This window comes from Ascidia mentula, chromosome 7 (assembly GCF_947561715.1).
Source record: "Ascidia mentula chromosome 7, kaAscMent1.1, whole genome shotgun sequence".
NCBI classification, from domain to species: domain Eukaryota; kingdom Metazoa; phylum Chordata; class Ascidiacea; order Phlebobranchia; family Ascidiidae; genus Ascidia; species Ascidia mentula.
In genome coordinates, this window is record NC_138572.1 from 17,428,235 (window position 1) to 17,443,644 (window position 15,410).

The 15,410-nt window shown below is 37.3% G+C and overlaps 1 protein-coding gene across 2 annotated transcripts; it reads right to left on the reverse strand.

The window, feature by feature from the left end:
* Nucleotides 1-2,265: 2,265 nt before the first annotated feature.
* On the reverse strand, nucleotides 2,266-12,809 carry LOC145908649 (angiopoietin-related protein 7-like). Of its 2 annotated transcripts, none has more exons than XM_082995967.1 (8): nucleotides 12,552-12,809; nucleotides 4,518-4,562; nucleotides 4,213-4,266; nucleotides 3,964-4,088; nucleotides 3,537-3,633; nucleotides 3,174-3,273; nucleotides 2,800-2,922; nucleotides 2,266-2,739 (listed from the first exon to the last, which is right to left on the reverse strand). In XM_082995967.1, the coding sequence occupies exons 1-8, from the start codon at nucleotides 12,805-12,807 to the stop codon at nucleotides 2,556-2,558; spliced, it is 984 nt and encodes a 327-aa protein (XP_082852093.1). In that variant the 5' UTR covers nucleotides 12,808-12,809; the 3' UTR covers nucleotides 2,266-2,555. The 2 variants fall into 2 exon arrangements, with proteins under 2 accessions (XP_082852093.1, XP_082852092.1); XM_082995966.1 differs by lacking the exons at nucleotides 2,266-2,739; nucleotides 2,800-2,922; nucleotides 3,174-3,273; ... (2 more) ...; nucleotides 4,213-4,266; nucleotides 4,518-4,562 and adding exons at nucleotides 10,244-10,520; nucleotides 10,581-10,703; nucleotides 11,012-11,111; ... (2 more) ...; nucleotides 12,039-12,092; nucleotides 12,349-12,393.
* Nucleotides 12,810-15,410: the final 2,601 nt, after the last annotated feature.

Here is a 15,410-nt window from a genome sequence, read left to right on the forward strand (position 1 = left end):
AGCAACATGATAATTAATGTGGTCTTGCTTGCAACAAATGTATTGTAGCAGTGGTGTTTAATCTGATAAATACTGTGAACAGCTCTAATATTGTATTAGAAAAAAAACACTTGTTAATATTGTAACTGGATAACAGCCTAGTATTTTTTCAATATTGGTAAATTATGTCACATTGAACACAATATTTTTATACTCTATCCGGTTTATTTATAAATATTGCAACAATATGAAACATTGTGTAAGCTGCATACAAATAACCACTGTTTCAACCTATAAGGTCTCATCTGAATATGAAACATGTTTGGTTTCAGTTTGTCTTTTTACTCATTTCGTAAATATTAAAATATACAACTGCTTAATTGTCAATCACCTACAACATATGATAGTACGAGTAGCCTGTAACGTAATTTTACGTTACATATCAATGTGCATTTATGGAAGTAGGTTGCATGGCCAGTATGTCATTGTTCGGAATTTCTCATCATTGGGTTGGGTAAAGTCATAAGTAGGTCGTCATGCCAGGCGTGTTCATTTCAAACTGTAGCGTTAGCAACGGTTGTGTATTCACGTGATTTGTGTTCTATGTGTCCTTTCCAACTGTTTCTCAACTGTTTTGGTGTCATATTAATGTCAAGACATGTGTAGTTTTAAAGCAACTGTTGCGTTGTCATGTGATTTGATTGGCCAGTTTGAAGTGTTTGGTGTGGTAGCAAAGAGACGTAAGGCGTGTAGAGACGCTAGACGTTTTTCTTGTGTGACTGTCCTGTATCGTCTTTCAAACGAACTGTCTTTGTTGAACTGTCCGCTGACCGTTGGTCTTTTGTATTCTCGCTTCATATAATGAGTGTGCGTGGTTTGCAGTGTGAGTGAGTTAGTGGTTACTATTTTGTGATTCGGTTTTGTTCAATTCTATCTGGACGTTTGGGCGTAAATTCAGTCAGTTTGGCGTTGGTATAATTGCGCATGTTAATTTCGTATCCAAAATTGTTCGTGGTAAATAAATATTGGTGTAGTGTTTGCATCGAGAGTTAAGTAAAGTCAGGTTAGGAAAACACAACAATTAGAACTCACGTGCGATCTTATGCCAAATGCGCTAATCAAATAGGATTCCCATCGATCATAAATAATATTGTTAAGACCAAATTCGAGACTCATATTTGACATAATAGGTCGCAACAGCCAAAAAACACACCACAGTTAATGTTGTTCCAATAAAAATCAGAATAATTGCACTCGAAATCACCAGGAAAATCTTCATTCTTTTGAGTTTTGCATGCAGTTTTAGCAGATTTTCGACGTCGGACAGCCGTGTGTCCTCAGATATTGCGTGTTGTCAGGTTAACAAACTGTTATTTCTTACAAGATTAACACGTAAAAAAACTTGCCCTTTTGTAGAGGATTAGTATGACCGGTCATTTCCAGACTTTCCACATTCATATTCAATTAGTATCCTTTGTCTGAGTCCACTTGTGTAATACCATGTTTTGACTTAGAATCCGAACCCGCATGTCCAGAATGTTCCATAAGCAGCAGGAAACCGCCCACGCTTCGTGCTTTGGTGTTTAGTCCAAAAGCTATCCGTATAACTCATATTGTAGAAGCAATACCAGGATATCTAAGAAACCGTTCGCTTGATTTGCAAACACAATCGATACCAAGAACACTAAAATCCACCTTACAATTGATAACAGCTATTGGCAGTTCAAGTCACACGCGTAAATGTATCACTGCTCTTATTCAACAAAGTTCCTTTCCAAAACTTTCCACGTAAATATCGTACCTAAATTATACAAATTTAATCACTAGCCCGGATTTTTCATACAGCTTATGTGTGCGCGCTGTTTGAGCCAAAGGCTACATGCGGTTTGAAAAGAGTTTTGCGGCCACATATTTTTTCTTAAAATCGTTGCACCAAATTGTAACTGCAGTTGATGTTTTAAATTTAATGTTATTTTTATTGCAAATATTTTGTCGATTCAAAATGATACGACGCGTCAAGTTTAAAAGTTTCATTGAATAATTTTTGGCAGCATGTGTTGTAAGCCCAAAGTGGATTTCACGTGACCACGTGACCACTACACAACATCAAAATTGCAAACAAATTAAAGTTGTATTAGAAAGTAATTAACAGTTTAATGATGTTGTTAATGAAGTGTGAAGAAACCACTAAAATAAAGCTAGACCCGCGACACTGATGTACGGAACATATACTGAGAGCAGAGTGGGCACCCACATGTGTTCAGCTGAGTTCAAGCGCGGTCATAACGAGGTTACAAAGAATATGGAATAAGATGGTTTGAATAATAGGTATTGGCATGGCTGGATCACAAATACACTTGCGCCCATGTCAGGATACTTAGAGAATACCTGGCGAACCGCGGTTAGGAAGGACTGTGCCTTGGCTGAATCATGCAAGGGACGAAGGGTTTTTGATTCATGAAAATATTTAGAGGAGATGCGTTTCGAAATCAAGTGAACAGAAAAAATCATCTTGCCAATGTTCTTTCAGTTTTGTGATAATGTTACATTGGGCAGCGATACTTTTAAACAAATAATCACTGGCATTTAACTTTCATCATTGTTGATTTAATTCCACCGTAACTACGTTTCCAATGCCACCAACTGATGGTGTCTAATTCTGTGGTGGAAGTTGGCGTCCATCGACTGTTAAGTTGGGTTGTCGTGCAGGATCTGTACCACCACGGACCACCTCGTATTCGCACACAACCAGTGGTATCCCTGTAATTGTAGACAGCTTGTAACTCAGTTATGTAACTTCACGTGGTATTTAATCCTCACCTATCTCTGGTCACAAACTTGCTTCTGTTTATGTTGTATAAAAACATGCTGTCGCTCGCGTTGCCGGAATAGCCGGAAAATTGTATGCGGTATGAACTCGTTTCGTCACCAATGCGAAACTTGCTGCAAAACATAATAGGAGATTGTATTGTTGTAATGACTCTTTATGTGTGTGTTCGCTTTTAAGGTGTGATAAACTACCGAACACACACCTGGGGTTAAGGTTGTTTGCTAACAAGAGCGGGAGTTCCCCGAAAAGAGACAGCTATATGTGTGGTAGTAAAGGTGAAACCCAAAAAACTACGTTTTGCTACCAGCACTGTCAAAAACCTATAGTATGGAATGATAGTTGATTTAAGGTTACGAATACCAACCTGTACTCAGCATACGCGTGGCTTTTCTCATAATCCCAAAGATCAACTCGGAGGCGACACCGTGTAGAGGAACTGATAAACTGATGTAACTTTTCCAATCCTGCAGCAAAATGGAATATTTCAACACAGTACAAAAGTTGTAACTTCAAGGTAATTGTGAGTTTATTTGTTCATTTTTTTATTTGTTTTACTGCCACTGTCGGTAAAAATAGTATAAAAGCGAGACGAATATAGGAACATAACTGACGGTTTTATATATCTTTAATACAAACAAGATAGCCAAAACAACGGTTGAGAACTTCATGCTGCAGACGTTTCGATTGTAAAAAATATTCGAGACGAATATATTGTTGTGATACAAACCCATCCAAAATTCAGACGATAGATTTCCAAACCCGTTTCTGTAATCCACCCAAACTCTGTTGAAATCAACCGAGCCATCGAAGCGGTGTTGAAACACCTATTGGTAAACATAGCAGCAGAATTCAACGAGGACTTGGTTTGTTTGCATGTCAACATTACACTGTAACAATACCACCATGTAACAAACTGAGCCACTCATACCAACTAATTTTATCGAAGAGAAACTGAACGATTTTGTAATAAATCAAATCATGATAATACTTGCAATGCAATTTCATTGTGACATTGTTTTTGTTGATTGTTGTTGTACCTTAAATTTGTTACACCTGGAATGCGTACCGTAGATGTATGGATTGCATTTATTTTGAGACACCGTGGTTTAAGATACTGTTAAGCATTGTGAAGTGTTTTGCTGGATATATATTACCCTCCAGCCATCATCGCAGTAAACTTCTTCACCAGATGTTAGGAACTGACGACCTTGAACTTGGGAAGTATTGCAGGAAGTTGCAGTGGATGTTGTGGTGGGATGGAGCTCAAGGTCATCAGGTCCTGTCGCGGGAATGGCAAACTTACAAGCTGATTTGTTAATAAAAAGCACAATAACATGTAAGCAAATCACATCAGAAATATTTAGGATTATACAACAATTTGAACATAGATTAATCATCTTAACTGTTTGAACTTTGATTGAGAAGGATTTCGGCTTGTTTCAACCTTTGAAGAAGCACTACAAACAAAACTTCAATTTATTTTTGCTATGCAAATGATCATTTCAGCGCTTCATACAGTTGATAAATAACACAAAAGTCGGTAAAATACATGTTTTCGGTAATTTTTGTTTTTTACGCTGTGCAACTAACAAAAATAAACAACATTAATTCCGAAAACATGTGGTTACAGACAGCCCACTATGATAGTTTCACACAATTTTTGTATTGAAAGATTTAGGCAATATTTATCTTTGGATGTTTCTTTTACTTTGAATTGTTTGGTTGAATGCAGCTGAGTTTTCTCTCATCAACTCTGAGAAAATAACAGACGTGTTAAAAATAATTACTTTCCAAAAACACACTGTATCATGCAACACTTGGAGCATGAAGGCATGCCAAAATACAAATTGCTCACGTTTTTTGTGTTGATTTACATGGAAACAATTAATAACATACCTTGAATTAGAGTGACCAACTCGTCACGGTCAGCTAGTGGTCCTTGGGTTCCTTTCTGACAACGTGAGCCGGGTGGACCTCTTTTCCCAGGTCGACCAACATCACCTTTTGCCCCTTTTAAATTGTTTGGTTGTTCATCTGTTTCTTGTCCGTCACAAACAGATACGACCCTGCAAACTTGCTGTTGCTGGTGTGACGGCTTAAGTTGCAAAACCAACAACATTACAAAAAAACTCAAAACAACGACTTTAACCATAATTACTGTTGCAATTTTCAATCAGTCTGCAAAATAAAGTGATTTAAAATCACGTAAAACCTCATCGCACCACGGGTTTAAAAGCGTTGTCAATGACTTGGTATCACTAACGCTGTTTAAATAACCCGATGTTTGCTTACAAGTGAAAAACAACTTCTCATTTCCTACATGGTGCCTGCAAGCACTCAATGCTTTTGCAGTCATGTCTTACCTGGTCGCAAGTAATCGCAAATAACTAATCACCAAGAAGCAAAGTTTACGTTTTCTTTTTTCCAATAATAGCAGAGTTGGCGAACTACAAAAATAACTTATAATTTTTTATAATCTACCCTTCTGGCACAATTATCGTGACTTTTATTGTCCCACGTTTCACCTGCGATACAGCTGGGCATCATCAGGGTATAGATGCATCACACAAACAAACACCAAAAACTGTACATTCACGAAAAAATAAAGTAGGGGGCACTTAACACCGCTTGTAAATTCACCTGATATAATTAAAACGCGGGAACAACAGTTAAAACAAGTTCTTGTAAACACCGGGAAATATACGCACTGTTCCCCGTCATTTACACAGATATTGTTCTTTTGTATGTGAAGCGCTTCTAGAAAAATGGTGCTTTGTGTTATCTGCCTCCCTCTCCAGAACCTTGGTGATGTTGAATGCAATTAGGTGACCGTGTAAGGCAGAATGTTGCATCATGTTGTATTTGATAAAACATTCTGCGTCACAAGATCTGAAACCGATGTCATGTTGCGTTTGAAACAGATGTCAGTGACTTGGTATCAATAACGCTCTCTAAATAACCCGATGTTTTCTGACAAGTGAAAAACAACTTCTCATTTCCCGCATGATTCCTGCAAGCACAGGCGAAATATATCAATGTCAAACAACACACAGAGATTGGGAACCGGTGGAAATTCAAACTTCTCGCCATTTATTACACAGGGACCAGCAAATTTGTGTTTTCGTTGTTTTTTCATTCTGACCCTGCAGTCAAATCCCTTAAGATCGGATAAATAGATTTGCGATTATCATGGTCAGTTTGAGTCGCGCGCAAATGTCTGATTGTGGATGGAAAGGAAAAAAACCGTGACTGCGAATCAACTTGTTATGGAGTTGTACAAACTTTCTTTTCGAAAGAAAAAGAAAATAAAGAAGTGTGTAAAAATCGGATGGAACGACTAGGACATCATCTTTATGATGTCACAAAACTTTCGTGGCAGGGTCACAAAGAATTCAAGAACACGATTATCGTCAAAAAGTTCGCAGTTTGAAGATTTCAGCAGTGGATTCTCGAAAGACGTTGACGTGAAAATAGAGAGGGGGAGACATAGAAATCACTAGACTGCCTGCTGCGATAGCGCCACCTTACGGCGATTTCTGTCGCCGAAATTCTTCTCCAAGTTCTTTCACGTTGAAGATTTGGTCCTTTGTACGAACCTTCCGACTGAATCCATGGGTGAGAGAGAACTTGCTCGGCTGTGTAGCGCTGTTTAGTGTCCTCCACAAGCAGCCGATGAATTAAATCTTTCGCCGCTAGTGGGAGTAAAAGACACGTTTTATAGATGCAACAGTACGTAATTTTTGGCAGCACTGACCAAGCGCCCGACCTGAATACCAAGCAAACAAACCTGACCGGGATTCGTGCCCGGGATATCCCGGGTTCAAATCCCGGTTTGGTAAAGAAAAACAAAAAATTTTTATAGGCAATCATTGAGTTGTTCGGCAAACTGGCTCATTTTGTTATGTTTGTTCTTTCCGTGCCTGTATATTAGACAAAATTCACAAAACGGCTTTGAATTGATAGAAAACATATGATAATTTATGTGGTCTTGCTTGCAACAAATGTATTGTAGCAGTGGTGTTTAATATGATAAACATTGTAAGCAGCTCAAATATTCTGCTATTTTTGTTGCCAGGCATACTAATTAATCGGAATTGCTCTTCTGGCACTTAGTTTCTAAAGTGTTTATTGGAAACCAACGTTTCGTCTGCCATCCGGCGAGACTTCTTCAGGGTTATGTCAACAGTGAAGCATCACGCACATAAAACACTAAAAACGCAGAAAAAACTGACATAACCCTAAAGAAGTCTCGCCGGATAGCAGACGAAACGTTGGTTTCCAATAAACACTTTAGAAACTAAGTGCCAGAAGAGCAATTCCGATTAATTTGCTCAAATATTGTATTAGATAAAAAACACTAGTTAATATTGTAACTGGATAACAGCCTAGTTTTTTTAATATTGGTAAATTATGTCACATTGAACACAATATTTTTCTACTCTTTATTTGTACATTTTGCAACGATATAAAACATTGTGTAAGCTGCATACAAATAACCACTGTTTCAACCTATAACGTATTATCTGGATATGAAACATGTTTGGTTTCAATTTGGATTTTGACTCGTTTTGTAAATATTAATGGTTTTTAATTTGTGTTTTATTGCAATACAGCTTTAAGGTCCATGTTTTTTCCTATGGTCCAAGAGAAGTTTTATCAATCGTTAAAACAAGCAAGCAGCATTTATAAGTTTAACCCGTCATCAAACGAACTTTACGTTACAAATAAGAACAGTATGTAATGAATTTGATAGGGACGAGGGACCGGTAAAAACATATTTGTTGATATAAAATCGACCCTGTGTCGTGCGACGATATTACTTAAAATACCGTTTTCACACGTGAACAGCAAGGACTTGTTTTTAAGCAACATAAGTTCAGTCTCAATCAATCGCTGTGAAATCATGCTCTGCGCTTCCGGCAGATTTTTCGTGTGACGTTGATGGTTATATGAGTAGATTACAAACAAACTAATGAAACCTGTAGCAGAATTTTGTTAAAATTAATTAATTTGTGATGTTTTTCAACAAGCACTCGACACTTTCATCGCACAGGAAACCTCCCCCATCTGGGCTTCTTTTTTGCTGGTAAAAATATCAAGCGACTCTGTGATAATAATAATGGGATGTGTTGTTGAAATAAACAAGTTTGTTACTAGAAGTCTCAATAGCAAGTTCAGTGACGCAGGTGGTTTGGTGGCCGAACAACTAATTCTGGGACGTATGAAATATCACATTTCCATGTTGAATTTCCTGTGACATTGAGAAATTCACGTCGAGAAATTCACAACCAACTCTACTGGTACAACAGAACTGCTTGTGCTCCAACACGAAAGTTAAATAGAAGTGAAAAATCTGAGTAGGCTTCTGTATATGACGTTTTCCGATCATTCTGTTTTGTTGGGGGGAATGCACTTCTGTCGATTTATGTTCGACTAAAGTTGGTTGACTTTTTGAGGAATTTGTATCATTCAAACAAACAATTCTGATAAATAGAGTTTATTAAGAAAACGTTTTCCCACTGCAGGTTGTGAGGTTGATAGTTTCACATTTTATGTCAATACATTAAATCCAATGTTAGCCTGGAGCAACACCAGGTGTTAAACTCAAAACTTAAACAACTGCGTTGGTGCAAACTTGATATTTTGTAACCGGGGTCGTTAGTTTTGAATGTTTTGCTCGATGCTATTATGACTGAAACTACGTCTGCTTGCACACTTTTAGTTTGTTGATGTTTTATTTTGTGAGAAATACAATAAGAATCGATTGCGACGCAGACAGGATTTTGAAAAAATAAATAGAAAAGAGCGTGGGTGACTGCGTTGAACAAAAACCGCGAGCAACCGACCTCTGAAATGCGGGACTTTCCACATATACGTGTGAGTGGCATGACCTGATCGTGTCATACGTAAGTCTGAATTGAAAACAGATCCATCTACATTTTGGCTATTTGAAGCATAGACAATAAAAAACCCTGGTCCCTGCAACCGAAGGTAAATTTGCGGTATCAGTATGTCAGATAAGCAACAGGAAGCACGCTTCTTGCTTCTCTGCTTAGTCAGACAGCTGGTGTTAAACCCATACAGCAACAGTAATGCCCGGTTCTGTAAAAAATATTTGCTATTTTAAGCATAGAGAAATAAAAAAAAACAAAAAACAGACAACTTAGCAATTAATGCCTAATCTTGATGAATAACCACAGACCAGGTGCCCGCAAACACGTTTTAGCATCGTAAAGTGTAAATAGGTAAGAAACTCACCACCACAAATGTTGTTTCAATAAATGTCAGAACAATTGCACCAAAAAACACCAGGAAAATCTACATTCTTTTAAGTTCTGAACGTAACTTTGACAAATATTTGTTTCCAGTCAGTCGTTTGGCCACCTGTTGGAAGAGGTTGTGAATATGATCAACAAAGACTCTACAGATGCTCAGACAAATGTTTTCAATTGGTTTCAATCATTGCGAATTTTCAAAAGCCTGATAACTGAGTCAACAATATAGAATCAAAATTGGTTGTATTTGAAATACAAATTAGTTAACCCACCGATGCTTGCGCTGTCAGAAGAACCACCAAAATCACAAAAGTGAGGAACTTGTTCATATTCTTCATCTCCCAGCAAACCTTGAAATAACTGTGTTGAGAATAATAAAAGCGTTTCTGTAAACTATATTATATATATTTGCCAATGCCTTTTTCTTGCGAAGCAAAGTCGGTCATATTGTGGTCAGTGAGTCATCGGGCTGACTTGTCGGGCGCACTTCAAACCGCGGGGATATGTCTGAGGTAAGTTTCGTTGTTAGTTTGTGTGTGGGAGATTCCTGTTAAATTATGTGCTGCAAAACTTTCCCAACCTGAGCTTGCGTCTCTCCCACTGTTTTGTAACAACATAATGACGTTTGTTAAAATGTGACGTAAGACAATGATATCAAATCAGTAATGAATTTTTGTGAAATAACGACTGTTCGATTTGTAGCAGGTGGAATATTGTTAGAATTTTTGAAGGAACTGCTTCTACCGCTGTGACAAAACCCATAAAAAAACCTTTTTGCACAAGAGCAGCTTGTTGTTGCAAATGTGGTGTTTTTGTTTAAAAATTAATTATCATATTTTTCTCCGTGGTTTAAAGTGGAAAATTTCCAAGGCATGCAGTTCTGCTTTGTGGAAGCGACTTGAAATAGAAGAATTAGTGCAGTGCAAACTAAATAGCTGTTGTACCTGCGGTAATCATATTTTATTTTCGTTTATATGCGAAGACAAAGGAACTGCAATTTGCCGGCGGCTGTCAGGTTGGACGATTTGAAAATTTTTGTATCTTTTGAATTAAAAGAAAATCTCATCAGGAAATTCCATTATATTTTAAATTTTTTGATATGGGGGTTAGACTTCTTCATAGAAGGATCCAGTGACCACAAAATGTTTGGTAAGTGGGTGAGATTTATTATCAAGTATATTTTACATCAAAGTTCGTTCAGTTTTGTGACAATAGTAAACATAACGCAGTCATATTTATGGACAAATAATCACTGGCATTTAACTTTCATCATTGTTGCTTTAATTCCACCGTAACTACGTTTCCAAAGCCACCAACTGATGGTGTCTAATTCTGTGGTGGAAATTGGCGTCCATCGACTGTTAAGTCGGGTCGCCGTGCAATAGGATCCGTACCACCACGGACCACCTCGACTTGACACACAACCACCGTTAGGCCTGTAATTGTAGACAGTTTGTAACTCAGCTATGCAACTTCACGTGGTATTTGATCCTTACCTATCTCTGGTCATAAACCTCATGGAATTTACGTTATGTAAAGTCATGCTGTCGCCCGCGTTGCCAGAATAGCCGGAAAATTGTATGCGGTATGAACTCGTTTCGTCACCAATGCGAAAATTGCTGCAAAACATAAAATACGAGATTGTATTGTTGTAATAAGTCTATGTGTGTGTTCGCGTTTAAAGTGTGATTAACTACCGAACACACACCAAGGGTTAAGGTTGTTTGCTTGCAATAGCGGTAGTTCCCAAAAAAGAGACGGCCAGCATTCGCACGTTATCAAAAGTGAAACCCAAAATACTACAACTTCTTGCAATTTTTTTCATTTTTTCTGCATGCAATGTGTTTTGCTACAAGTGAAAAGCTAGCAGCACTGTCAAAAACGTGTTGTATGGAATGATACTTGATTTAAGGTTACAAATACCCACCTGTACTCAGCATACGCGTGGCTGTTCACATAATCCCAAAGATCAACTCGGAGCCGACACCGTGTGGAGGAACTGATAAACTGATGTAACTTTTCCAATCCTGCAGCAAAGTGGAATATTTCAACACAATACAAAAGTTCTAACTTCCAGGTGATTGTATTTGTTAATTAGTTTATTTGTTCAACTGCCACTGTCGTAACAATAGTATAAAAGCGAGACGAATATATAGTTGTGATACAAACCCATCCAAAATTCTGACGATACACTTCCAAACCCGTTTCTGTAATCCACCCAAACTCTGTTGAAATCAACCGAGCCATCGAAGCGGTGTTGAAACACCTAATGGTAAATACAGCAGTAGAATTCAACGTGGACTTGGTTTGTTTGCATGTCAACATTACTCTGTAACAATACCAACTTGTAAAAAACTGAGCAACTTATACCAACAGATTTTAGCGAAAATAAACTCCACAACTTTGTAAGAAATGAAATCATGGTAACTAATATATTTGCAATACAATTTTATTGTGAAAATAATTTTGTTGATTGCTGTTGTACCTTAAATATGTAACACATTGAATGCGTAGCGTAGATGTACGGATTGTGTTGATTTTGTGACACCGTGGTTTAAGTTACTGTTATGCATTGAGAAGTGTTTTGCGTCAGGTGCATGATAGACGAGGTTTTGCTTGATTGTTAACATGAATTTACTTGGTTTTTATTCTCTTTGCATAAGATTTTATTTGAATAAGAGAATAAGATAAAAGATATATATTACCCTCCAACCATCATCGCAGTAAACTTCTTCACCAGATGTTAGGAACTGACGACCTTGAACTTGGGAAGTTTTGCAGGAAGTTGCAGTGAATGTTGTGGTGGGATGGAGTTCCAGGTCATCAGGTCCTGTCGGATAAATGGCGAACTTACAAGCTGATTTGTTAATAAAAAGCGCAATAACATGTAAGCAAATCGCATTAGAAATATTTAGGATTATACTACAGTCTGAACATAGAGTAATCATCTTAACTGTTTGAACTTTGATTGAGAAGGATTTCGGTTTGTTCCAACCTTTGCAGAAGCACTACAAATAAAACTTCTATTTATTTCTGCTATGCAAATGATCATTCGAGCGTTTTTTACAGTTGATAAATAACACAGAAGTTATCGTTAAAATGCATGATTTTAGATAATTTTTGTCTTTTACGCTGTACAACTATCAAAAATAAACAACATTAATTCCGAATACATTTAGTTACAGACAGCTCGTTAAGACAATTGCACACAATTTGTTGTATTGAAATATATCGGCAATATTTAGCTTGTGATTCTTCTTTTACTTTGAAGTGTTTGGTTAAATGCAGCTGAGTTTTCTCTCATCAACTCTGAGAAAATAACAGATGAAAATAACAGACGTGTTAAAAATAATTACTCTCCAAAAACATACTGTGTCATGCAACACTTGGAGCATGAAGGCATGCCAAAATACATATTGCTCACGTTTTTGATTTACACGGAAACAATTTAACAATCTTTAACATACCTTGAATTAGAGTGACCAATTCGTCCCGGTCAGCTGATGGTCCTTGGGTTCCTTTTTTTCCACGTCGGCCGGGAGGACCTCTTTTACCAGGTCGTCCAACCTCACCTTTTGCCCCTTTTAAATTGTTTGGTCGTTCATCTGTTTCTTGCCCGTCACAAACACATGCCACCCTGCAAACTTGCTGTTGCTGGTGTGACAGCCCAAGTTGCAAAACCAATAACATTACAAAAAAACTCAAAACAACGACTTTAACCATAATTAATGGTCTTGCAGTCTGCAAAATAAAGTGATTTAAAATCACGTAAAACCTCATCGCACCACGGGTTCAAAACCGATGTCAGTGACTTGGTATCGATAACGCTCTCTAAATAACCCGATGTTTGTTAACAAGTGAAAAACAACTTCTCATTTCCTACATGGTTCCGGCAAGCACAGGGGAAATATAACAATGTCAAACAAATGACTTCATTCACAGGAGTTGTTTATTTCCCACAGGAGTTTCTGCTACAAATTTCCCACCAACATCTGTCAACATTCAACAGAAAGATTGTTGCGTGGGAATCGGTGGAAATTCAAACTTCTCGTCATTTATAACACAGGGATTTCCAGCAAATTCGTGTTTTCATTGTTTTTTCATTCTGACTCTGAAGTCAAATCCCTTAAGATCAGTTAAATAGATTTGTGAGGTTTCGTGGGGGTCGAGAGTCGCAAAAAACGAGTGATGAACTTAAACAACAAATTCCAAAACTTTATCACAAGTTTGTGTTAATTATTGAAACGTTTGAAATGCCTTCACCTGGTTGTAAGTAATCGCAAATAACTAATCACATAGAGGCAAAGTTTACGTTTATTTTCTCGCAACTACAAAAATAGACACTACACAAACATTATATACATATTTCTGTACAGTAAATAAAACAAGAACAAAAAAGCAAGCGATTATCATGATCAGTTTGGGTCGCGCGTAAATTACTTGTTTGTGGATGAAGTTCGAAAGCTTTATGACGTCATAACGGGCAGTTTGCGTGACAGCGAATCAACTTGTTATGGAATTGTACAAATATTCTTTCGGAAAGAAAAAGGAAAGAAAGGCGTGTTTAACAATCGGAGGGAACGTCTTGGACATCGCCTTTATGACTTCACAAAACTTTCGTGTAAATCGGTTCTGTTACTTCCATCGCAAGTCCGCGAAGTCGGCAAGTTTCATGGTCATGCTGCCGTCCTTGTTCCGAGAAACCTGCAATATTTGATTGGGGAAAATAACTCACGGATTTATAAATCTTTAAAATAAACTGTAAAGCCCATGTAACTGCCAAGAAATTCATTTTTCAAACATATTTGCAACCACTTAAAACAATAGAAACAATATTGCAATCACTTAAAACAATAGAAACAATATTGCAACCAGTGGCGGAAAAAACGTTTCTTGTCTTAACGATTGAATTTAAATGAAAAAATAAACCGTTGTGTTTTCGTATAAGTGATATTTCTTGAACAAGTGAATAAATATTTCCCACATGTTATGTCGTATTTGCTTTGTCATGATTAGCTTTGGATTTCCTTTTTCGATAGTTTTTTTTCCTTTGGCTGTTAAAAAAGGGAAATTTTTGTGATTCTTACTCTGCCCAAGGTCTAATAGCCAGCAGGGCTACCTTCGACATATGCCCAAAAATAAGCGCTCTGCTGTTTCATGCCTAAATATTAAGTTCGTGTCTCAACTTCTTCGTATTTAAAGAAAATTACTGATGGTGGGTAATGTGTAGTGATGTGTTGCGCCGGATCCGGGTGCCCGGACCCGGCCGGATAATACACTTAATTTTACCGGATAGTTGGGAAAGCATTTTTGTCCTAAAAGCGAACAAACATTTTGCAAATTACTCGTTTTTGCGACCCAGTCTGTTGTTCTCGCCGACGTAAGATTTTACTGTTATTTGTTATTACGGTTATTCGTGACGTGTTATACCATATTAATAAATGCCCACGTTTATTTGTTCCACTCATGACAGGCTAGCCTTACCATAGCATTCTGTTTGGCAATCAAACATTTTTGCCATAATACACGAATCGGTGTTAACAAACTGCCGGATCCAAATTATCCGGCCGGATTTGATTGATAACTATCCGGATCCGGCCGGGCCGCATAATTTGGAACTGGGAACATCACTAGTAATGTGGAAACTTTCAACATCGTAGCGCCATTTTACAAATAATTTCTATTTTACGAACAAATACTCACACTTGGAAGCGAAAATTAAGTACGAACGTTAAAAGTATGCACGTTTTTTTAGAATTAGCACGTTTGCATTTTTCAAACAGTGCTTACAAAAATAAACACAAATCTTGGCAATAAGCACGGTATGGTTGCAATGCTTGTGGTAATTTATAGAACGGATTTTACATAAACACACGTTTCTAAACAGGAAATAACAAGTTCAGTAAAGCATGACGAGTTGGCAAAGCGTGCAATTAAAGGCGGAGCTTATATATTCTCCACCAATCAGAGGCGCTCATTAATACCGGCGAGGGAAGGCGAGGTTTCATATTTATTTACAATTTGAAACTGGTTTTGGCAACTAACGTTGTGTGAATTAGTGTTATAATTTTCTTCAAAATTAACTTTGCTGCTACAGACTCAGGCAAAAACATCTTATCAGTAGTATTAGCAGTTGTAAAGAATTGTTTAGATGTCAGAAGTGCCTTAAATTGCCAAAACAAGCACGGCATATATAAAGCTTCATAATGCTTTGTTTTGATAGTGTTTCTCTTTATAACTGTTTAAATTAACTTTATCATTGGACAAAATAGATTCTTTCTTAGACAGTCTATGTTAGATTAATTACCATGATTCATTACAGTTTT